This window comes from Monodon monoceros, unplaced genomic scaffold (genome assembly GCF_005190385.1).
Source record: "Monodon monoceros isolate NGI ecotype Baffin Bay Population unplaced genomic scaffold, NGI_Narwhal_1 Super_Scaffold_3, whole genome shotgun sequence".
Taxonomy (NCBI): Eukaryota; Metazoa; Chordata; class Mammalia; order Artiodactyla; family Monodontidae; genus Monodon; species Monodon monoceros.
The window spans coordinates 37,346,440-37,369,959 of record NW_021703780.1 but is presented as its reverse complement, the minus strand read 5'-3'; the positions used below and the strand labels follow the sequence as shown (position 1 = coordinate 37,369,959).

The 23,520-nt window shown below is 51.4% G+C and overlaps 1 protein-coding gene across 10 annotated transcripts in view; it reads left to right on the top strand.

Moving 5' to 3' along the window:
* The window catches only part of FGD2 (FYVE, RhoGEF and PH domain containing 2), a 43,189-nt gene that overhangs the window by 5,479 nt on the left and 14,190 nt on the right, over positions 1-23,520 (top strand). For 6 of the 10 annotated variants that reach the window (XR_003796531.1, XM_029241616.1, XM_029241615.1 and 3 more), the window contains exons 3-10: positions 12,747-12,978; positions 14,558-14,638; positions 15,344-15,492; positions 16,644-16,800; positions 16,987-17,125; positions 17,632-17,690; positions 17,934-18,080; positions 18,798-18,890. Coding sequence is in view for 9 of the 10 variants with exons in the window: in XM_029241616.1 (XP_029097449.1) it covers positions 12,747-12,978; positions 14,558-14,638; positions 15,344-15,492; positions 16,644-16,800; positions 16,987-17,125; positions 17,632-17,690; positions 17,934-18,080; positions 18,798-18,890 (1,057 nt within the window). In the remaining variant the exon portion in view is untranslated. Of the gene's footprint in view, positions 1-9,369; positions 9,771-12,746; positions 12,979-14,557; positions 15,493-16,611; positions 16,801-16,986; positions 17,126-17,631; positions 17,691-17,933; positions 18,081-18,797; positions 18,891-23,520 lie in introns of those variants that run through there. The other 4 variants (XM_029241612.1, XM_029241617.1, XM_029241613.1 and 1 more) reach the window with 4 other exon arrangements.

Genomic DNA, 23,520 nt, shown 5'->3' with positions numbered 1-23,520 from the left:
CGTGAGAAGGGCATGGATTCTCCACCCATCTCTGCATCTCAACAACACACCTGCTGCAACCAGGGGTTTGCCTACATGGCTCTAGTTGGAATTTGAGTTTCTAAATCCTGGTTTAGATTGTGTAGTCTCTAAGAATTAGTTTGGTTTCTGGTAGAACAGTGTGTGTGTGTGTGTGTGTGTGTGTGTGTGTGTGTTTGTGTGTAGACTGTTACCTGCTGGGTGAGCTGAAGAATATCCATGCACAGCTACAATCCTCCCAGTTGGAGAAACCAGACTTGGCATCTTAGGGTACTCACGTTCACTCTGGGTGCTCTTGAGACACCAACGGACAACAGAACCTGGCCAGGGCATTTCTTGGACCCCTGATTCCCAATTCTCGCTGAACATTAGAATCACTAAAGGAGTTTAAAAAAAAAAAAAAAACTCAGCCTAGACAGTTGACTAAGAATCTCTGGGGATAGAGTCTGGAAATTAAAATGTTTTAGGGAAGCTCTACAGATGATCCCAGTATGTTTTTTGGATTTTTTGTTTTTGTTTTTTTTAATGAAGGCACCAGTTAAAGGTGCTTTTTCCTTGGACCAAAGGAAGAGTCACATGTAGCATCCAGCTTAAGTTCTCTTTCCTCCTCAGGTTGTAGTTCCCAGTCCTTCCTATAAGAAAGGGGCAGGACAGTGAGAGAGGTGTGGCTTGCTCACCCCCACCGCTTCTGGGGACCAGGTAGAAGTTGCATCTCGTTCAGAAGACTAGAGCCAGGGTTCCAGCAGGGACTAGAGGCAGAATGAACTTTGGCTCGCAGTGAAGCTGGGTGCCCTGTGAGAGTTCAGAAGGGACAGAAAGTAAAAATGCCCCTTGAGTCCTTCAACCAATATTTATTGAGCACCTACTATGTGCCAAGCATTGTTGCAGTTACTGGGGATATAGCGGTAAGCAAAATAGACAAAAATGCCTGCTTCATGGAGCTGGCATTCTAATGGGGGAGACAATAAACATGATAAAGAAATCAGTATATGAGAAAGAGATAAGTGAGAAAAATAAAGCAGAGGAGGGGGACTGGAAATATGTAGTGGTATTACAATTCAGGAAGTATATGGGGGTGAGGAAAGCCCTTGGTGAGAAGCTAACACTTAAGCAAAGATTTAAAGGAGGCAAGAGGGTGAGCCAGGCGGGTATATGGCAGAAGAGAGCTCTAGATCGAAGGAATGGCACATGCAAAGACCCTGAGGTGAGAGTTTGTCTGGTAGGTTGGAGGGCAGAGAGGAGGTCAAGTCCCTAGAGCAGAGTGAGGGGGGGATAGTGGTGGAACTGAGGTCAGGGAGTTGGGCCTTGTAGGCCATTGTCTGTGGACTTGGCTATGACACCCAATGACACATAAATTGGAGAGATCCCTAATGTAGACCAGACAAAGGTGGCCCTTGAAAAGTGTGGGGAAACTGAGGCTAGAGTCACGGACATTCAGTCAGCTTTCTTTCTGATTTGCCCTATGGGGGACTGGGACTGTGATGGGGGGGGTCACTGAACCCTGAGATGGGTGGAAAACTGCAGGGTGTATGTATGTGTCACCCTGAGGGGCTGGGGCTTGGGGGAGGAGGCGGGACAGGGCTGGGGCTTGTTGGAACCTGGTCAAGGTGGAGGGCAGACGATGGAGGAAAGAGAACCCTACACTCTTCCACGACCCCTTCCTACATGCTCAGAGTGTCCTACTCCCTATTCAGGAAAGATTTGTGGAGGGCCTCCTATGTGGCAGGCACTGTGCTAACTTCTGGGACACAGAGACACATAAGCCAAGGTCCTGTCCCCTCAGGGTCTTGTAAAGTCTACAGCCTCTGGCAAGATTTTAAGAGTGTCATTTGTCACATTCCCTCACGTTCCTAGCACTGGGGCTGTTTGCTGAAAGGAAAGAATGAAGAGAGAGAATCCTGGTGGGAAGAAAGAAGGAATCATGCAGCTCTTTGATGGGAGAAATGGATTTTAGTGGTTCGTTATGTAACAGTTCTCCCAGAAGTATGCAAAAAAGGAGCTTTGTGACAGAGAAGATGCGCTGATGGTGGATCTCCGGCGAGTGGAGAATAACTCCTGCTGGCATGTGGGGAGATGGGCAGCAGTAGCTCAGGCGGGGAAGTGCTCATGGGAGAAAGGTCACCGGTGGGCAGGGCAGCTGGCTGTGCGGAAACAATCTGTTCTTTCTCCACTCAAAACCTGTCGATTCCCTCCAAGCTGCTCATGTTTCTCCAGCAGGCCTCAAGAAAGGCCCACAGCTGTTTGAAGATAAAAGGAGCCTGACCTAGGGTGTGAGGCCCCACCTGCTGGCCGTGTGCTCTGAGAAGCCGCCGCCTAGCACCATTCCTGGGCTTGGGCCTTCCCTTGCTGGCTCCCATCTGGCGCCTCCCTGCCCGGTCCCCGTTCCGGGGGTGTGGGCGTAGCTCGGCCTCCTGCGTGTTCCCTGTTAGGCCAGCCCTGCTGCTGCTTCACCCACCTGGCTGGCTCCTCATTCCAGCTTTCCCAGGACACCACCCTAGGTCCCACCTGAGGCCAGCCTCTGGTGACCTTGAGGCCTTCTTGAATAGCAGGACGGGGCCAGGGCCTGCCACAAGGCTGGCCCAATCCCTGAGAGTACCAAGTCTGAAACTAGATCATTCACACGCCGAAGAAGAAGAAAGAGTTGTTTATGTTCCTCACTGACGTCCTCCTGGCCACCCACGTCAGGACTGATACGTTTGCTGTCTTGTCTTTCAGGCCTCTGCACCCCTAGAAGGGACCTTCCCCTGGCTCACGTGGAGGGAGGTTGATTTTGCCACCCTGTGTTCCTCAAGGCGCTAATGGGCTCTGAATAAGCACACCCCACGGACTGACAGTACAAATTAGGAACACCCAGAGCACAAAGGGGCAGGGGGCACACAGAAGGGGAAATACAGGAAGCTTCCTGGGAAGGTGAACAGCAGGAAGCAGGGCTGCCTGAGCCTGGCACCCAGGCCTGCTGATGGGCAGCTGGCAGCACCAAGCTCTCCCAGAAAATAGGAAGATAAATGCCAGAGGGACTGAACGGGAAAATTCTGGCTGTTTGGAGGAGGGGACAGAGGAGACTAGTCTATGAGGGAGGCGAGCTTTTTTCATCTCTCGTCCTCCAAGCCAGGGACTGCTGAGGAAAGCCCACCCCTCCACTGGCACTGGTGGTGTGGCCTCTGCTCATCGCATGACTACCCAGACAGCCCACACCCCCAACCCTGTCAGGGCCTCCCCAAGCCTCGAGCCTCCTAGGGGCTAGAAGACTGAGGGGGAGGGGGAGGCTGCGAGGGGAGGAGCGGCAAGGGCTGCACCAGACACTGGAGCAGGTTTCAGCCAGCTGCCGGCATCTCCCCTGGATCCGCGTCATCCCTCACTCACAGGCCTGTCACAGGCCATTAAGTTCTTGGCAGGTGCTATGTTTGGCTGAGGCTGCAGGCCGGGTTGGGGGCAAGGGGGTCCCAGGGAACAAGCCAGCCTGTCCTCTCTGGGCCTTGGCTCACTGGGGATACATGCTCCTCTGGGGAGTCCTCACTCTCCCCTGAAAAAGCCACACCCTCACACACCCCTGGAGATCACACATATGTCTCTCTCTCTCTCTCTCTCACACACACACACACACACACACACACACACACACACAACATCCAGGTCCCAAATGTTGACATTTCCTCCCTGGCAGCCCCCAAATGCCCTCTGCTTCCCCAGGGCTGCCAGTGAGAGGCCCTTTGGGTGCCCCTAGTCTGCACACAAAGCCCCATTTGCATCCCAGGGCAGAGCTTTCTTGCCAGCCAGCCAGCTTGTCTGCCTGTTACTGCCCAGCCCCACAGTTCCTGCTTGGGCATCCCTCCCTCTTTCCCTCTGTCTGGGCTGCAGGAACTGAGCTCTTCCATCCTCCTTAAGGTTTGAAAGCAGAACTAAGAGAAGAGAAAGCATGAGGCTTATCTATGCCAAGGACCTCAAAAGCCCTGAAATGGACGCCCCCACTCAGAGAGAGATGTGTTCACGACCATTGAATCAGGGCCTACTCTGCATAAATAAAATTCAGTTCATGTGAAAGCACCTCAGCTCAGCAGACAAAGCCCGCCAGGGACAGGCTCCTGGGGCCCCCTCAGCCCATGTCCTGCCATTCCCCAGTCCCTAGACACTCCAATGTGCTGGACTCCCTGCCCTTATTCCTAGTCTCTCCCTGGTCTCTCAAGCCCACACCACTTCCTTCTGCTTTGAATGCCTTTTCCCACCTTCTCAACCTGGAGAGTTTACTCATCCTTCATCCTTCAGGCTGCCTCTGCTAGGAAGCCTTCCTTGATAGCACCCTCTGCTCTCTGCAGACTTCAGTGACCCTTCTTTGGGTGTTCACAGCTTCCCTGTTCAAAGCATTTCCCACATTGTATTTCAGTTGTTAACAGGCCCATCTTCCTCCTTAGACTATTAGCTAAGGGGCAGGGGACAGTGTTTAATCCATAACCTCTACCATAGGGCTGACACATAGTAGATGCTCAAGAAATACTTGCCAACTGAATGCATGACTTAATGAATGGGGCAGAAGAGATCCAAGTAAACAGAGAAGAACACCAGGTCTCTGAGGAGGGAAAGGAATGCCAACGATAGATATCAAGGAAGGCTTCCTGGAGGAAGTAAATAAGCTGTTGACAGGGTGGAGACATTCCAGGCAAAAGGAACTGATTGGTCGCGGTGGGGGGGGTGCAGGAGAGCCATAGAAAAGGTCTTCTGTCAGGAATAACATTCACTGAGCACCTTCTCTGTACCAGGCCTTACTCTAAACCCTTACACATGGTATTATTTAATCTTCACAACAACCATAGGAGATTGGCACTGTAATTATCCCCATTTCACAGATGAAGAAAGTGAAGTTCAGTTACTGGCCCAAGGAGTTTAGGTCAGATTTGATGAGAGAAGCAGAACAACCAGAAGTGATACAGAATATGGGATTTGACCTTATGCAATGGGGCAGCTACTTAAAGAATTGATGCTTCTGTGTCTAAAATCCTCATGGCAGGCAGTGAGGAAGGGAAGATGGATGTGAAATTGGGGAGAACAAGAAGGAACTGAACCATTGAGGAAGGGCTGGGACTCTGGAGGATGAACAGGCAGCCACGCCGAGACAACTTCGGTGACACAAGTGACCTGCAGAAGAAGTTGGCACCCTTTGTCCTGGAGCTAAACACATACCCGGCCTAGGACTAGACAAGCTGAAGGAGGTCGGCAGAGAACCCACAGATCTGCATCAACACGCATGAACTGCAACACCGCAGGAGCCCTGCACCAACCACAGGAGCAAGCACGGCTGCTGCGTCCGCCCCTGCCACCATGGTCAGCTTGCAGGAAAGGGAATTCTGGAACTGTGGTTCAGCTTAGCTCAGCTGACACAGCCCAGAGCTACCACTCAAGGTCCCAACCCAGACCTACATGTGTATAAGGAAGAAATGGCTGGGAAGTTGATCAGAGCCAACCAGGGGATCTTGGCAGCACTCCAAGGAATTTGGGATTCCTTCTGTGGGATAACCGTGCTGATTTTCGAGACTGTGTGTTGAGTTGGAAGCGAAGGTGGGACATGCCCCTGGTGATGTCCTGAAGGTGTTGGGCATATTCAGGTTGGGGTGGGAGACAGGAAGAGATGCCTGTGGAACCCTGAGATAGATTCTGAATTGAGTGGAAGAGGCTGTGTGTAAATGAGGGAACCAGAAGCTGAGCCTTGGGTGGTGCCTACAGGCGAGAAGCAAGTCAGGCAGAAAGGCTGGCAGAACTGTGAGGGCCGAGGTCAGGGAGGTGGGAGGACCAGGGAAGCAGAGCCCTGGAAGACATTTTTTGCGTGTGGGCATCTTGGCCCTCCTTCTTGGGCAGATGTAGCTCTGATGGTGCCTGTGCCATGTTTGGAGTTGGGCATTTAGTGTGGCCTCCTGCTGGTGCCCCTACCCACTCTCCCCCACCTCTGTGAGGGGCAGGTCCAGATGCTGCTCTGGAAGCCCAAGGCGCTGGCTGCTGAGGGGTGAGATAAGCCTCTGGGCTCAGGGTGTGATGTTTGTCCATCCTGCATGCCTTCTGAGGCCCCACTGGGTGCAGGACACTGGGCTTGGCTGGGGCCCAGCCAGGAAGCATGGGCACCTGGGCCCTGCAAGCCGGGAGCTAGCGTACAGTCTGGTGGGAGGCAGAGGAGGAAACTGGGCCCTGCAGTGGAGGAGAGAGGAGCACGAAGGAGGGAGGTCTCCCCAGACTTGGGAAGAATCCAGGAAGAAGTGGCATTTAAAGATGAATCCGATCAAGCCCCTAGATCTAATCACATTGACAGGAAATCCAGGGGCCAGCTCTGCAGTCAGCAGACTGTGGGACCTGTAGGGCCAGGAACCCAGTGTCCTCATAGCCATATTGTGTGGGAAAACAGAAAGAACAAGTTGAACCTGTGGATGAAAAGCGAGTTAATAGACAGAACAGCCCATTGTAACATGTGGACCTTATTTGGATCCTGATTTTTTTTAAAAATGGTGATCGGTTAGTCTGCTCAGGCTGCCATAACAAAATACCATAGACTGGGAAGCTTAAAAACAACAGAAATTTATTTCTCACAGTTCTGGAGACTTGAAGTCCCTGATCAAGGTGTGGCAGGGTTCTGTTTCTGGTGAGGACTCTCTTCCTAGCTTGTAGACAGCCACTTAGTCTCAGGTGCCCTTCCCTTGGAGTGTGCAGGGCTGTGTGTTGGGGGGGGTGTGGAGAGAGAGATCTCTTGCCCGTCTTATAAGGCCACCAACCCTATCAGATTAGGGCCTCACTCTTATGACCTCATTTAGCCTTAATTACCTCCTAAAGGCCCTCTTTCCAAATTCAGCCACAATGGAGATTAGGGCTTCAATATGTGAATTTGGAGGGACACAATTCAGTTCATAGCAGATGACATTTATGAAGCATTGGCACTTTGCTGACTGGGTATTTGATTATATTGAGGAATTACTGCTAAACATTTCTTGGGGTATGATAATGGTAAAGTGTTTCACATATATACACATACATGTATATAACATGTATTATATATATGTATGCATGTATAGAATAATATTGACATTATATGTACTGTGATATGTACACAGTACATTATATGTACATTATGTGTACATTTTTGCACACAGGAGTATATATATTTCCTTATTTTTTATTTATTTATTTAATTTATTTATTTTTGGCTGCATTGGGTCTCCTTTCCATCCCAGCCTCCAGTTTACACTCAGGAGGGCAATCCTTTTTCCTAGCTCCTATCATATCTTTTTGGAGATATTCTACACACAACACACAAATGTATGTGCAAAACTACCTTCCTTTTTTTTTCTGTAAAATATAAATGGTAGCGTATAATGTTGTTCTGCATCTTATTTCTCTTTTTTCTACTTTATCTTTAAAATCGTGTCAGATTAGTGCATAAAATTTCATACTGTGGGGCTTCCCTGGTGGCGCAGTGGTTGAGAGTCCGCCTGCTGATGCAGGGGACACGCGTTCGTGCCCTGGTCCGGGAAGATCCCACATGCCACAGAGCGGCTGAGCCCATGAGCCGTGGCCGCTGAGCCTGCGCGTCCGGAGCCTGTGCTCCGCAACGGGAGAGGCCACAACAGTGAGAGGCCCACGTACCTCCAAAAAAAAAAAAAAAAATTTCATACTGTGTAATGGCTCTACTGTATAAACATACCGTAAATTCATGTAACGTTTAAGTTGCTGCCAATTTATGTGCTATCATAACCAAGGCTACACTGAATACTTTGTAGACCTAACATTTTTGCACAGAGGAAGAAATATATTTGTATAGGCAACAGGAAGAAATGAGAACACTGGATCAAAGTGCATGTGCACTTAAAATTTTTTTTAATTAATTAATTTTATTTTTGGCTGCGTTGGGTCTTTGTTGCTGTGCGCGGGCTTTCTTTAGTCGCGGTAAGCGAGAGCTACTCTTCGTTGTGGTGTGCGGGCTTGTCATTGCGGTGGCTTCTCTTGTTGCAGAGCACAGGCTCTAGGCACGCGGGCTTCAGAAGTTGTGGCTCGTGAGCTCTAGAGCACAGGCTCAGTAGTTGTGGCGCACGGACTTAGTTGCTCCGCAGCATGTGGGATCTTCCTGGACCAGGACTTGAACCCATGTCCCCTGCATTGGCAGGTGGATTCTTAACCACTGTGCCACAAGGGAAGCCTCCTTATTTTTTAGATATGCACCAAAATATTTGTGGGTGAAATCATCTGATTTGCTTCAGAATGGTCTGGGAAGGGGAAGTGAATGTGACTATAGATGGAGCCGGGCTGACCATGGTCGATGGTTGTTTGTTGGGTCTGGGTTATGAGTTCATGGGGCTGCATCGTATTATTCTACTTTTGCATATGTTCTAAATTCTCCATAACAAAAAGTATAAACAAAAAGTGAGGAGGATTATTGTGATTTAGGGTTGGGGGGAGAAACCAGGCATCTGCTAGAAGAAATTGCTCAGGCAGAGCTCTGAGGGAGTGAGGCTTTTGGGTGTGTGAGGCCCCAGTATTTCACAGGCACTGGAGCGTGAAGCTGTGCCAGGTGCTTCGGGTACCAAGATGACTGAGGCTCAGTCCCTACCCTCCAGGACAAAGACCAGTCTCAATGGAGGGCCCTGGCTCAAGGCAAGCGAGACCAGAACCCAGTGGGAGAGCCCTGAAGGGCCTGTGAAGCTTGATTAAGGGGAACAGAAGCAGTTATCATTGTTCTGGAAGTGCTGGGAGACCAAGTGGTAAAAGGAGGCATCAGGCAGAGACCACCCAGTGTGCTAGGAATAGGTAAGCCTGAGGATGGAGCATCAAGAATGTGATCATCCAGGCTCCCAACCAAATCTTTGCTGGAATTGTAGGAAACTGACCTTTGCTTTAGAAATCTGACTTCTTTTTACGTTCTTATTAGGTGACTTTGGGCAAGTTACTTAAACCCTCTGATCCTCAGTTTTTTCTTCTGTAAAATGGGGATCGTAATAGGGCCCACCCCATAAGGTTGCTGTGGTATTAAATGAGAAAATATTTCTAAACCACTGAAAAGAGTTTGTGTTAGTTATTATTATCATCAGAGTTTCAGGGAGGAAGTTGCCTTCCCTTGGGGCAAGAAGGTGGAGACATCAGTTATTAAAATGAGAGAACCCCAGTGGGGAGGTGGGAACACCATATTATCTTCTCTGCCAGCCCCTAATAGGTTTGTGATTTATTTTTAATTAAAAAAGCTGTTTTCTTACAGTGGTGAGCAGGGTCAGATGCAGAAAAGAAGTTGTAGAGAAAGGACCAAATAAAATCCACTGGACCTTGTGAGAAGGTGTGGTTGGCCAGAGTGGTGAGTGTCTCAGGCCAAGAGCCCAGTTCCAGAAACTCCCTCTAGGCCCCCGTTGCCCTCTTGGGGTGGCTTCTGGAACAGGAGGTCTACAGGAGTGAAAGGTCAGGCCCCGTGGGGGTGGGGTGGGGCCCAAGCAGGCTCCTCCCTCTGTAGGGAGCACCCGCCTTTCCCCTTCAAGGCTGTGGCTCTGGGACCACTTCCTCTTTCCTCACTCTGAAGCAGGGAGCAGGCCTGCTGAGGCCTCAGGAAAAACGGGACTCCAGGATGCCTTAGCACACCTGTGACCCCAGGTGGGGGTGGCTGAGTGTGCTGGTTGGAGACCTCTCTCCCTGCTTCAGGGGTAGCTGAGGACCACCTTGGAGGCCAACAGGATGGAGGGGGCAAGTAAGGAGAAGCTGTCATCTGTGTCCAATCTGGTGACTGCGTTTGAGAATAGCAGGTACGGGGTAGTGGAGGTGGGAAGGGTCACCTTGGCCAACTGGCAGTCTCCCTCGAGCTCCTCTGGCCCTTGGGCAGCCCAGACCCTCCCAGTCTCCAGGCTAAGGAGCGGGGCTGGGGCCACCTTGGACCCTCACAGTGAGCAGTTCTCTCTCTGGGCCCTGTCCTGCACACCTCCTCCTGTCTGGGCAGTGCCCACGTCCCTTGGCCATGGGTTCCTTGGAGCATGGGAGAGTGTTGTTGGGGCACCAGGCCTGCGCAGGGGTGAGAGCATGTGTGTTGATGTGTTGGGGAGAGTCCAGACGTGTGTGTAATTATGAGTGAGCGTGGGTGGACCAGATGCCGTGTTTGGGCTGCAGAACTCCACCCGTTGTCTCTCCAGCAGAAATAATAGCTAATACTTATCAAGTGCTTACTCCCTATGAGTAGGATAACCATACAATTTATCATTCAGACCAGGACACAATGGAAACTGAAAGTGAATGCCATTAAATTTTTTTGGTGGGAGGGAGGGGACAATAGGAAAGGTTGAGACTGTCACAGGCAAACTGGGATGTGTGGTCAGCCTACCTATAGGGCACTGTTCTAAGTGCGTTTGCTACTTATTTCATTTAATCATCTAACAGCCTATTAGGGGTAGGTTCCATCTCTATACCCATCTTACAGATGAGAAAGGGGAGGCACAGAGAGGTGGGGAGGCTTTAAGTGCTTTAAGTTCATGGGCAAGGAGCAATGCAGGGGCTTCCATCTGAAGGGAAAAGCCTGAACCGGATGTGTAGAGGTCATTGTGTGTCTGTATGTGACATTAATCCATTCTGCAGGCATTTCTTAAGCCCAGGACTGTGTTAGGGATTGTGACTGTTGTAAGTAGGGTTCTCTGGAAATAGACTCCGGGGTAGAGATTTGCTTCAGGAAATTTGCTGGGGAGGCTTTTGGGAACAATACCTGTGTGGGTGAGTGAGGCAGCTTTGGGCACAAGGAGAGGTTGAACTGCCGAGCACTTGCCACAGAGGCTGCAGCCCGTCCCAGAGAGCTCTGGAGGTGGAGGCCTTTCAGGCTGTTCCAGATGAGGCAAAGGGCTAGGTCTTTGTACCCCCACATGGACTAGTCATTGGATGTGGACTTGACCTTAGATGAGGTAGCTCTCTTCCGGAGAGGGCAATTCCCAGGGAGGGACCCAGTCAATAACCTGTCAGCCACCGTACCACCAGAAGCTAGGGGAAGAGTGCCTCAGTGCTGAGGGGGTGTGGGTGGCACAGCACAGCATCGCACAGGAACTGTATCAGATGCAGGAGCATAAAGAATGATCCCTGCCCGGAGGACTCCTGTCTTTGGTGCTAAGCTCATGGAATGACCATGATGCCAGGTCATGGACAATAGATATCCTGGGAGGGGCCTTGACGCTCTGCTGAGTGTACTCAGAGCAGGCAAGGCCTCCTGTGGGCTTCATGGTGGAGGCAGCATAGACGTGGACCTAGAAGGGCAGTTCAGCTTCCTGAGCGGGTGACCTGACCCTGCCTCTCCCAGAGGGCTTTGCCGGGCACGTTCTGTTCAGCACCGAGGACAGCTCTAGGCAGCACCTTCCTGGGCCACCACCCCACTCAACACGCCAGGCGTGCCCAGTGGAGACCCTCATCATGTGTGCTCTGCCTAGGCAGCACTTCTAGCAGGAGGAGGCAGCCCTCAGACCAGATGGGGTCAGAGGAGGTCTTGTCGGGAGGATGAGAGTCACCTCTTACTGTGTGAGGGGACCCATGCCAGCTGCCTTGGCCTGAGCTTTCTTGTGAGGCACTTCCTTTCAGTGCCTTAACTGATCTGAAACAGGGGTGAAGAGGAAACAGAAGCTGGCCTGGGCACTTGGGGAGAAATGCAGAAGCTGAAACCAAATGTAGAACAGAAAGCCTGAGACTCAGCTAATTCCGTGAGCTGCAGACCAGACAGTGCGCTGAGGAACCGTGGTGCACTGGAGTGTCAGAGAGGAGCCATGGGGGACTGGGTCCCAATCCTCTCTCTGCCACCAACCAGGGTGTGACGTGGGGCAGGTCATGTTGACTCTCTGCACCCGTTTCTCCTTGACTCACATGCGGAGGGGCAGTTTAAGGCTCAGGCTCGGGAGCCAGCCTGCCTGATCTGAATCCCACCTCTGCCCCTCTCTTGCTGCAAGATCCTCTCTTTTCCTAGCTGCAGAATAGGGGTAATGAGAAACTTTCTCACAGAGTTTTGAAGATTTTGTACCTGTCTGATCCTCCATTCCCCAGCCTGCCTTTCTTATAAGGGTGCCCACCCTGTGCTGTCACCACAAGCCTTTCCACACCAAAGGGAATGGGTCCCAGCCCAAGTCGTTGGATATATTCCTTGATGGTGGCCTCTGTTATCTAAAGAACTTAACTGGCCTACAAATCCAATAGGTAGGATAACAAAGCCACACTACAAAAGCTCATCCCTGGAGGAAGAGGGAAACTGATCCCAGGCTGGCTTTTCCCACCACTAGAGGTGTGGAGGGCGTAGCTCACACTGAAAAGCCCCAGCTTTATCAGCTCTGCCCTCCCTTTAGAGTGTTCCATGGCTCCCACCTTCCCTCTATATATCAGTTACTGGGATTTTAGGGGATTTCCTGCTTACAGAGACTTAAAACCAGGGGTGAGGTCCACAGGCGAGGTGATCTGGGAGGGCACTTAAAACCCTCTATGTGCAAAAAGAAGGGTTCCTAGCTGCATTTTAAACAAGGAAGTGTGTTGCTCCCCGGAAAACAAGACACAGTCTACACTGACTCATTTTGAAGACTGGAGTTCCCTCCAAGAGAGGTGTTGGGGAGGGCAGTAGAAGTCTCAGTGAGTTCTTCCTGTGCACCAGGTACTCAGAGGCCAGTGAACATCTGTGATTCGCATTAATTGCCCCCAAATCCCCACCAGAGAGGTGCTATTCTTCTCCCTACTCTACAGGCTGGAAACCCTCAGGTCTGCTGTCTTCTCCTCAGGACCCCGGGAGCAGCACCCAGAGTCCACGGCCTGGAGGCTGGGCATCACCACCCTGGGTGCAGGCCTCCTTCACCCACAGGGCCATGGGATAAGCCCACCGTGGAGGAGGCCGTGGACTCCGGGCCCAGGACGGTCAGCAGGAGGTATCTGAGCTCCCTGAAGAACAAGCTGTCCAGCAGGGACTGGAGGAAATCTTGCCAGGCTAGGACCTGCCCCGGCCCAGGGACACAGGTGCCCGAGGGGTAGAAGTGGGGAGCTGGGTGGGGGCCCCTCCACTGACCTCCTTCCCACACATTCTCTCCCAGCCAGAGCCAGCACTTCCCCAGGTGGGGTCTTGTGTGACCAGAGATCAGCTGAAAGCTAGATTCACACCCACCCCACCCTTAACGGCCTTTGATTAAGTGTCTACTATGCGCCCTGCTGCTGGCATTATTTCTCATACCCCTCACTATAGGAGTCTTTTAGGCATGGAAATTGAAACTCAGACAGCTTAAGGAACTTGTCCAAGGCCACACAACTTGGAACCTAGTACCTCTCCCCACTGAAGGAGGCAACATTTACCCACTGAAGGAGGCAACAGTGCCAACTAGAAATAGAGGTCAGCGCTAATTCCTGCCCTTAGACTCATCCTGGGCAGGTCACCTCCCTTCTCTGGGTTTCAGTTTTCTTGTCTGTGGAATTTAAGAGCTCGGCTGCACGAGGCTGTGCACCCTGGAGCCGGACTACCAGGGTACACGTCCCAGCTCTTCTGCGTACTATGTGACCTTGGGCAAATCTCTTTAACCCCTTTGTGCTTGTTTCCTCATTTATAAAATGGGGATGGTGATCATAGTAGTACACACTATGTATACTGGTTATCAGTTGCTGCGTAACAAACTACACCACAATGTAGAGACCAAATAGTTTATTATTTCTGACAGTTCTGTGGGTTGATTGGAATGCTATTGGATGGTTTTTCTGTTGGTCTCACTTGGAGTTTGTCTTAGTCAGCTCAGGATGCCATAGCAAAATACCACAGACTAGGTGACTTAAACAGCAGAAGTGCCTTTTCGCACAGCTCTGCAGACTGGACATCCAAGATCAAGGTGCTGGCAGGGTTGGTTTCTGGTGAGGCTCCCTTCCTGGCTTGTAGATGGCCATCTTCTCACTATGTCCTCACACGACCTTTCCTCTGTTCACATGCTCTCTTGGTGTCCCTCCCTCTTCTTATAAGGACACCAGTCTTAGTGGATTAGGCTCTACCCTTCTATCTCAATTAACTTAATTACTAAAGGCCCTATTTCCAAAATATAGTCACATTGGAGGTTAGGGCTTCAATGTATCGATCTGGGGACACAATTCAGTCCATAACAGGGTCTCTCAAGTGGCTGCAGTCAGATGTTGGCTGGGGTGGGAATGCCCAAGATAGCTCATCTCCCAAGCCTGGTGCCTGGGCAGGGACAGCTGGAAAGCTGTCCTGAGCTGGGATGCTGGCACGGCTGGACCCCTGGCTCCCTCTCATTGTAGTCCCAGGGCCTCTCCTCTCCATGTGGCCTCTCCGTCAGGGCAGCTAGACTTCCAGATGTGGTAGTTCGTGGCTCCCAACAGAGCACAAGTGGAAGCTTCCAGGCCTCTTAAGGCTTAGGCCCAGAACTGGCGCAGCCTCACTCTGCCCCATCCTCTCAGTTAAATCGATCCCAGCGCCAGCCCAGATGAGTTGCAGGAGGGCATGAATCCTGGGAGGTATGTTTCACTGGGGCATCTTTGGATACTGCTCCCATCAGAGGAGACCAAAGCTCTCCTTCTCCTTCTCCTCCCAACTCCCCTGCAGGAGCCTGAGGAGAAGAGGATCATCCAGGAGCTGCTGGAGACAGAGCAGGCCTATGTGGCACGCCTCCACCTGCTAGACCAGGCCAGTGGCCAGGACACCCGCTCCTGAGCCCCAGCACCTGGGTGTCCTCACCTCACCCCTGCTCTCCCTTCTGACCCACCTCACAAGAGCTGAGAGTTAGGACCTCGGGGTTTGATTCTAGGAAGCCTTAGTCTTTTTAACTCCATTGGCTGGAGTTCAGGCAGAAATCGGGATTTAGCTCATTAGCGCCACTCCTGCTTCCACCGTTAGTGCCTGGGCTGGTCTCACAGGAGTGGAGAACACACCAGCCAGTCCTTCCAAGCCCCACACAGCATCCTCATCTGTCATTCCAACTCCCAACATCCTCACCATTGTTAGCCCGTCACACTTTCTTAAGGAGCCCTAAGGCGAGAGGGTTAAATCACTGAACATCAGCAGTGGGATCTTGAGCCTGGCGAAGTCCAAGACTTGACAGACACGAGATAGGCCCATTTCTGACATTCATCAGCTGCCAGCCTTTGGCCAAGTCCCTGTGTCTCTAGGCCTTGGTTTGCACATCTGTAAAGTGGCCGGAATACCATCTTCCCTGCTTCTCTCTCTTCCCAGGGTTTTTGTGAGATTGATGGGAGATTAAGGAGGTGGAAGCATTCAGCAAGCTGGGGAGGGACCCCAAAGCCCCTGGGACTGTGCTTGTCTCCCCCTGGGCTGTGTTGGGGATGGAGGTCCTTCTCTGCCACAGGCCCAGTGACCCAGCTGCGGCTGTAGGTGTTCTTCCAGGAACTGCTGAAGGAGGCCCGCAGCAGCAAGGCCTTCCCCGAGGATGTGGTCAGGCTCATCTTCTCCAACACCGCCTCCATCTACCAGTTCCATGCACAGTTCTTCCTCCCAGAGCTGCAGCAGCGGCTGGACGACTGGTGAGGTCCAGCAGGAGCCCCTGAGGCCCCCTGACCACAGCCCTGGTCAGGTCCGGTTGCAGCCCCCAGGGAACTGGGTCTGGCCTATTATGCCCCTGCCCTTGCTGTGTGACCATGACTCTCCTCCTCTGGGCTTGCTCTGTCTGCACAGTGAGGGGCTTGGACGAGGCGTGTGTGTGTGTGTGTGTGTGTGTGTGTGTCCTGGAGAAGGGGATGGATCAGGTCCTCACTAGGCTGAGTGACTTAGGAGGCAGTGGAAATAACCAGCACTATCTGAGGGTTTCCTACTTGCCCTGCCTTGGGCTTTACACCTATTAACTCGCTTAATCTTCACATCAGCCTGCTGTGTGATGATGGCATCGTGGTTATGCAGGAACCCCTCTCTGTTTTCAGAGATGACTACTAAAGTATTTAGTGCTGAAATTAGTATCTTGCCAAAGAAATGCCATGATGTCTGGGATGTCCTTTAAAATTCTTTGTTAAAAAAGAATCTTAGTAATTGTTAAGTGCAGGGGCAGATATATAGGGGTTCGTTATTATATTATTTTTATTTTATGATTGCTTAAAATTTTTTGCAATAAATTTTTTTGAAAAAAACAACCCTGTGAGGTTGCCTACCATCATGCCCAGTTTTTTCAGATGGGAAAATTAAGGTATAGAGAGGCTAGGTGACTGGCCCAAGAACACACAGCTAGAGTAAGTGGTGCGGTTGGAAATCAGACTCAGGCGGGCCAGCTCCAGATGGTCAGTCCTTACCGCTCTGCTGTAACAGTTTCTGGGTCGAATGACCTTTTCTTACCTCTCTGAGCCTGGATTTCCTCCTCTCTAAGATGGGCCATTGACTGTCCCTCCTCCCCCATGCAGGGTTGTGAGAATTAAATGAGATGAGACATGCATGGAATCTTGGGCAGTGCTTGGCATGTGGCCCTTGTTATTGTTACATGAACAAGCATCAGGTGGTTATTGAATGCCTGTTGTGGGCCTGACACTGTACTGGGCTTTTGGGGGAATCCAATCCGTGGGAGAGAGGAGCATCTGCCCTCAGGGGGCTCACAGTCTAAGGGGGAGTGAACTACACACATGTGTGAGGATGACACGCCCCCCCATACCTGCACCCAGAAGTGCCGCAGTACCTGGTGCCCCTCCTGCAGGACGACCACCCCCCGCATTGGCGACGTGATCCAGAAGCTGGCCCCCTTCCTGAAGATGTACAGTGAGTATGTCAAGAACTTTGAGCGAGCCGCTGAGCTGCTGGCCACCTGGAGTGACAAGTCTCCACCCTTCCAGGAGGTTATCACCCGCATTCAGGTGAGGTTGGGGTGGGGGCGGGGCAGAGCCTGCACTGCCACCCCAGTGTGCAGTGGCTCAGGTTCCCCAGTGATTTGGGGCACCTCCCTGGCTCAGTTGCTGCGCACTCCCCCGACCCTCAGGGGCAGCCTGACCTACCCCTTCCCCCCTCACCCCCACGTTCTCCCTCCCCCCTCCCTCCCCAAGAGCAGCGAGGCCTCGGGCAGCCTGACCCTGCAGCACCACATGCTGGAACCTGTGCAGAGAATCCCACGCTACGAGCTGCTGCTCAAGGAGTATGTCCAGAAGCTGCCAGCCCAGGCCCCAGACCTGGCTGATGCCCAGAGTGAGGACACCCCCAGGGAATCCAGGGGGTTGGGGAGGTTTGAGCCACTTCCATAATTTATGGAGCACCTGCTAAAATGGTTATGATGACCATCAGCCATCAACATTGACCGCTGATACTTCGTAGACATTGTCTATAGCATCAGCCACTTTTTTATAGACATTAAGGCCCAGAGAGGTTAAGTGACTTGCTCAAGATCACACAGCCAAAAAGGAACAGAGCTGGGCTTTGAAACCATGCCTTCACCCTCTGGATCTGGGGGGCATTGAAAGTCACAGAAGCCAACGGCCTAAGCCCTGTCTTTTGGTGGCTTCTAGTCTCTCTACTCTGGGTGGGAAATGGCCCCCATCATCCAAATACCTCATGTGCCAGGCTACAGGGGAAGGCTGCTCCTGGGGGTGCTCATGGCAGGCCCTGAGGCCACTTGATTAAGCCTCAAGGACCTCCTGCCTCAGCCACAAGCCCCGTATTTTCAGGGGGTAACTCTGGCCCTGCCCCCATTTCAGAAGCCCTTGACATGATCTTCTCAGCCGCTCAGCACTCCAACGCAGCCATCACTGAGATGGTGAGCATCCCAGCCCTTGGAATAGAAGCAGCAGGCATCCCCAGGGGCCCTGTCACCTCCTCCCTGCAGCTCTCAGCCTCCCCCAACCCACCCAGGTCTCTGTATCTCCTCATCCCCTGATCCTTCCTCACGACACCTGGCCCACCTCCCCCTCACACCCTGTCCCTGTCCACACAAGGCAAACCTTCCAGAAGCAGGCAGGCCCTGCCTGGCCTCGGCTGAAGGTACACCTCCTGTCCCCAGGAGCGGCTGCAGGAACTGTGGGAAGTGTACCAGCGCCTGGGCCTGGAGGACGACCTAGTAGACCCCTCCAACACCCTGCTGCGCGAGGGCCCTGTCCTCAAGATCTCCTTCCGCCGCGTCGGCCCCATGGAGCGCTACCTTTTCTTGGTAGGGGGATGCTGGGGGGCCTGCCCCACACTGGGGAGGGAAGTCCACGGGCCCTCTGCCCCAGGTTCTGCCTGCCTGGCATCTACCCAGCTGGCACTGCAGGACGAACAGGGACGAGCCTGCTTCTCTATCCTTCTCTACTTTGGCACCCAGGTGACTCGGGACAAGTCACGTGCTACCTCCAGGCCTCAGGAATTTCTAACTGAGGGGGTTCCCAGACTTGCCCTGGGAAGGAACAGAGTCAGAATTTGAACCCAGTCTGTTTGGCTCCAAAGCCTGTGGTATCAATCTATGCTCTAGAGAGTGTACAGCAGGAGGGAATTAGGTTGGCTGCTAGGAAGAACTGCCCTGGTTTGCACTGAAGAAGCCAGGGTGTCTCCTGGAAACTGGTCCCACCTGAAGGTTTTGGGGAGGGAGCTACAATCTCTCATAAGCCCCTGCCACCCTTGGCCCCTGTGAGAAAGGCCTCGTAGGTTTCTGAGGTCTGATGTGGTCCCTTGATGCCCACAGGTAGGGCAGTCCTTCAGTGACCTACCTGTTGGATTGGGGCTAGACAACCACTTCCTTATCACACCTGTGAGGTCCTGTGAGCTGGCCCAGTGGGTGGCGAGAGGGGAGGGAGACCCAGTGGGGCTCAGCCCATGCCCAGGGAAGCCTGCCTGATTGTCCTTCCTGCCCTTGCCACTGTGCACACACTCATGCTTGTGTCTCTTGCAGTTCAACAACATGCTGCTCTACTGTGTGCCCAGGGTCATCCAGGTGGGCGCCCAATTCCAGGTCAGGACCCGTATCGACGTGGCCAGCATGAAGGTAAGAGGCACCCCAACCACCTTCGGGCTTTACCCCAAGGGTGGGACCGAGTATGCGGAGTAGCAGGAGGGGCCAACCTGGGTCTCAGGTCCGGGGCAACATGAAGGTGGAAAAGCTTTGGGGTTAGATCTCTCCCACCTGGCCTCCCAGCCTTCCTGTCCAGGGCCCTTCCCAGCTCCCAGCTTTGCTCTGCTTTCCCTACCATCTACCCCAGTATTTTGAAAACTTTAATACATGCATGAATCCCCTGGGAGTCTTGTTAAAATGTGGGTTCTGATTCAGGAGGTCTGGGGAGGGGCCGGAGATTCTGCATTTCTAACCAGCTCCTGGGTGATGCCAGTACTGCAGCTCCCCAGGCCATACTTTGAGTAGGAAGGGTCTCCACTTTCAGCTCAGCTGCTGACTTGGGTGTGTCCCCATCCAGAGATGGCCACAAATGAGCGGAGACAGCACTGCAGTCCATAGTAGTGCCCATCGACTGGGCGGTCACTGTGGGTTGGGTTGGGCCCTAAATCATCCCACTGGATCCTCTTAACAGCCCTGTGATGTAGGGGCTGTTATTATCCCCTGCATTTTTTTGGTTTTTAAAAATCTTTAAAAAATAATAACTTTATTACCTAAAAATATAGATAATACACATTGCCAAATCAAACTATATCAAAAATATATGCAATATATATTGCATATATATACACCCCATCCCCTAGTTCCCCTTCCTGGAGGCAGCCTTTGCTTCTTGTGAGGCCTTCCAGAGGTAGTCTTTGCATACACAAACTAATAATATATTCATTATGGCTTCCTTACTTTTGTTTCACATAAACAGTGAGAGTATTTTTCACATACACTATTCTGCACTTGACTTTTTTAAGTAACTACTAATTCTGGAGGTGCTTGGAAGTCAGTTCATTAGGAGCTTCCTCATCCTTTCGCATAGCTGCATAGCATCCCAGCATGTGGATGTACCGTAATTTGTTCAGCCAGTCCTCTACTGACAGACATTTAGATTGTTCTCAGTTGTCAGTGTCTGCAAATGAGACTGCAGTGAATAACTGTGTACAGTATGCCTGTGTGTAAGTATATCTGTAGTTGATCCCACTTTTAAAAGGAAATAAAGTGGTACGTCCAGACAATGGAATATTATTCAGTGATAAAAAGAGATGAGCTATTAAGCCGTGAAGAAACATGGAGGAAATTTAAATGCATATCACTAAGTGAAAGATGCCTATCTGAAAAGGCTACATATATACATACATACTATGTATAATACTATGTGATTCCAATGATATGACATTCTGGAAAAGGCAAAACTATGGAGACAGCAAGAGGATCAGTAGTTGGGGGAAGAGAGGGATGAACGTGGAGGATTTTAAGGGCAGTAAAACTATTTTGTATGGTACTATAATGGTAGATAACAGTCATTACACATTTATCCAAACCCACAGAATTTACAGCACCAAGAGTGAACCCTGATGTAAACTATGAACCTTGGGTAATAATGATGTGTCAGTGTAGATTCATTGATTCTAATAAATGTACCATTCTGGTGGGGGAATGGTATTAATGGAGGAGGCTGTGCATATGTGGGCTCAGGGAGTATATGGGAAATCTCTGTACCTTCCTCTTAATTATGCTGTGAACCTAAAACTGATCTTAAAAAAAAAAGTCTTTTTTAAAAATAAAAAAACCCCAAGGCCCAGAAAGATTAAGTAACTTGCTTGGGGGTCACACAGCAAATCCTGGTTTGCATGATCAAACTCAGGTGTAACAGAGTCCAGAGCCTCTGTACCTAACCAGCATACTATACAATCTCCTACTAAGGCTTCAACCTGGAAAGATAAAGCATAGGGCGGAATTGAAGGCATAGTGGAGGAAATGGGAGGGGAAACTTCTTGACAGCCCCTCTGATCGCTCCTGAGTCCTGGTGGCTGGGGCTGGAAGAAGCAGAGGTCAGATCTGGCCTATCTTGGTACCCTTCCATCTCCCCCTTCCCTATCCCTATTGACCCCCCCTCCCCCCACCCATCTCCCAGGATCTGCCGCAGGAGAGAGCTGCAGGCAGAACTCGAACCAGGATACTTCCGCCTCTGGAGAACCCCTGAGCCTCTGAGAGCCCCCAGCAGGAGGGCCTTGCCCCCTGCTGCTGACTGGGCTTGCCTGGTGTTTGGGGCTGAATCAAGGGCTTGGGGGTGGGGTGCAGCCTGCGGGTGATGAGGGCTGATGGAGGGACTTGGGCACCTTCTGGGGCTTCACAGCCAGTCCCCCATATCTCAGCTGACTGAGTTCCTCTAGGAATGCAGCCCCCCCACCCTGCGTCATCCAGCTTTCCTAACTGAAGTGGGCAGAATGTCCCAGAGGTTAGGGTGCGTGCAAGCTTGTATGTCTGGGAGCCTTGGTGAGTGAGACTGAGAAAGGCAGGTTATGGAGAGTTAAAGACAGAGAAATGGAGACAGGCAGCCCTGTCTTAGGACTGGCAGAAACCCAGGCATAGAAAAAGAGAGGCAGAGATTGACAGAAAAGCCAAGAAATATGGAGACCACAACAGACTATCGTAAAGAGAAAATACATAGAAATGGGCCTGACAGTGTCAGATGCTCAGGGTATGTGCCGAGGGCTCCCAGGCCCAGTGTGTGCTGGGTTCCTGGCGTCTCCAGTCCCAGTGAACATAGTCCCTACAGGGCGTGTCTGGTGCTCTGGTGGCCGCACAGCGCCCACTCCTGGATGGCATGGGCCTGGCAGGAGCAGAGCTGTCCACCTACCCGCATTTGTGCAGGAATCATTTCCTGAGTCTAAGGTTTGGAGGCGGGTCTGACCTTTGACCACCATGATGGCTCCCACTGGCCGTGACCCCCTGGCCTCCTCCTTCCTGAGTGTCAAGGAGACCTAGTTCTCAGCAGCTGATTCGCCCCCCAGGGTCTGACTTGGTCCTATCGTTGTGCCATCCTGTACAGGGCCAGCCTGGGAAGAAGGAAGGGGTAAGGGTACATATGTACTCAGTGTCTCCTTGGACAACTGTGCAGGTTGTGCACTGTGCAAGCACACCTCAACTAAGATGAGCACACCTCATCCACAGACAAGAGCATAGATTGCATATTTACAGTTCTCACTGTCCGGCAGATGGCAGTCAAGTGTCTGGTTCAACAAACCAGACACTTGACTGAATGTTACGCCAGTTTGCCAACAGATGTCAGTAAAGTGTTTTGAGGAAGGGGTGTCTTTCTCTAATTAGCACAAAGGCACTGTGTGGGCTGGCAGGAGCCTGAACCGGCCAAGTCTGGTGGTTGAGCCTAGGTATTGCGGAGCTCAGGGAATTGTCCTCTAGAAACCTTCATCCTGCCCCTCTGCAGAGGTGGTCCCTCAGGTCAGGGACTCTTCCCACTTCCCCTTTTTCTATCAAAAGCATCATGTTTCTTCCTGGCCGTGGACTCCAGACCTTAGATTTCTCCCTTCTTTTCTCGCTCCCCTCTCCTTCACCCAATCAGGCATGGAGTCTTGCCAGATTCCACATACTGTTCCCCAAGTAGAAACCTTTTCTCTCTCCAGACAGGCATGGACCATTCAGGGTATCCCTCCCTAACTGGCCTCTGGGCTGCTGGTTTGTCCTATTTTCCCCAGCCCTTCAACCCTTATAAATAGCTGCTGGAGTGGCTTTCCCAAACACCTGTCTCCACATGAGCTTCTCCATTTATAAACCCTTAGAGCCTCCCCATCGTCAAGGGTATCAAGTGCAAGTCACATCAGGCCCCTTCTAGAGGGAACAGACTGGTTCTGTGGGCCCAAGAGGTAGACTAGGCCTAACATGAGGAAGGATGTTCCCAGAGTCATGCTCTCTGAGGTGTGGTGGGCCGCCTGAAAGTGTGCCAAGGCCTGGTCACCTCGTGGCAGGGAGCCCGCAGAGGGACCCACATGTCAGGTGGATTCAGTGACAACAAAGTTCCTCCATGCTAGGCCCTTGGGCTCTAGGTCTGTATCTTAGCTTCCCTTTGTGACTCTGTCTCCACATTGCCTGGGAGAAGTCTGTGCTTACTGGGCTCTGGGAGTGGGGTGGAAATAGATGTGCTTCTGCTTTACCCTTAGGGACCAAAAACCGTAATTTGAATCTTCATTATGCTCTTTAGATGCTGTGTGACCTCAAGCAGGTCTCTTGCCCTCTCTGATCTTCATTTTCTCATCTCCCAAATGAGGGTGATAATATCTACCTGTCCAGACTGCTGTGAAGATTTTCTTTAACTTTTTATTCTGGACACTTTTAAGCTGAGAAAATGGTACAATGAACCCCCATATACTCATCACCTGGCTAAAACTGGTTTACTCAGCAATCCCCTTCTTAATCCCCTTTTCCAATGGATTATATAAGAGCAAATCTCAGACACATAATCATTTCACCTATAAATACGTCAGTATGTCTCTTTAAGAAATAAGAACTCTTTTTTTTGCCCTAAAAGTTGCCAACAGTACCATTATTACATCTAACAAATTAATGATACTTAGTTAATAACATTAAGATCCCTTGGTTTTCCTTGACTGTCTCATAATTGTCTTCTCACAGCTGATCTGTTTGAATCATTTGTAATATGCTTCTTACATCCCCTTCTATCCATTATACCTCCCTCTCCCAGTTTTTCTCTCATTTA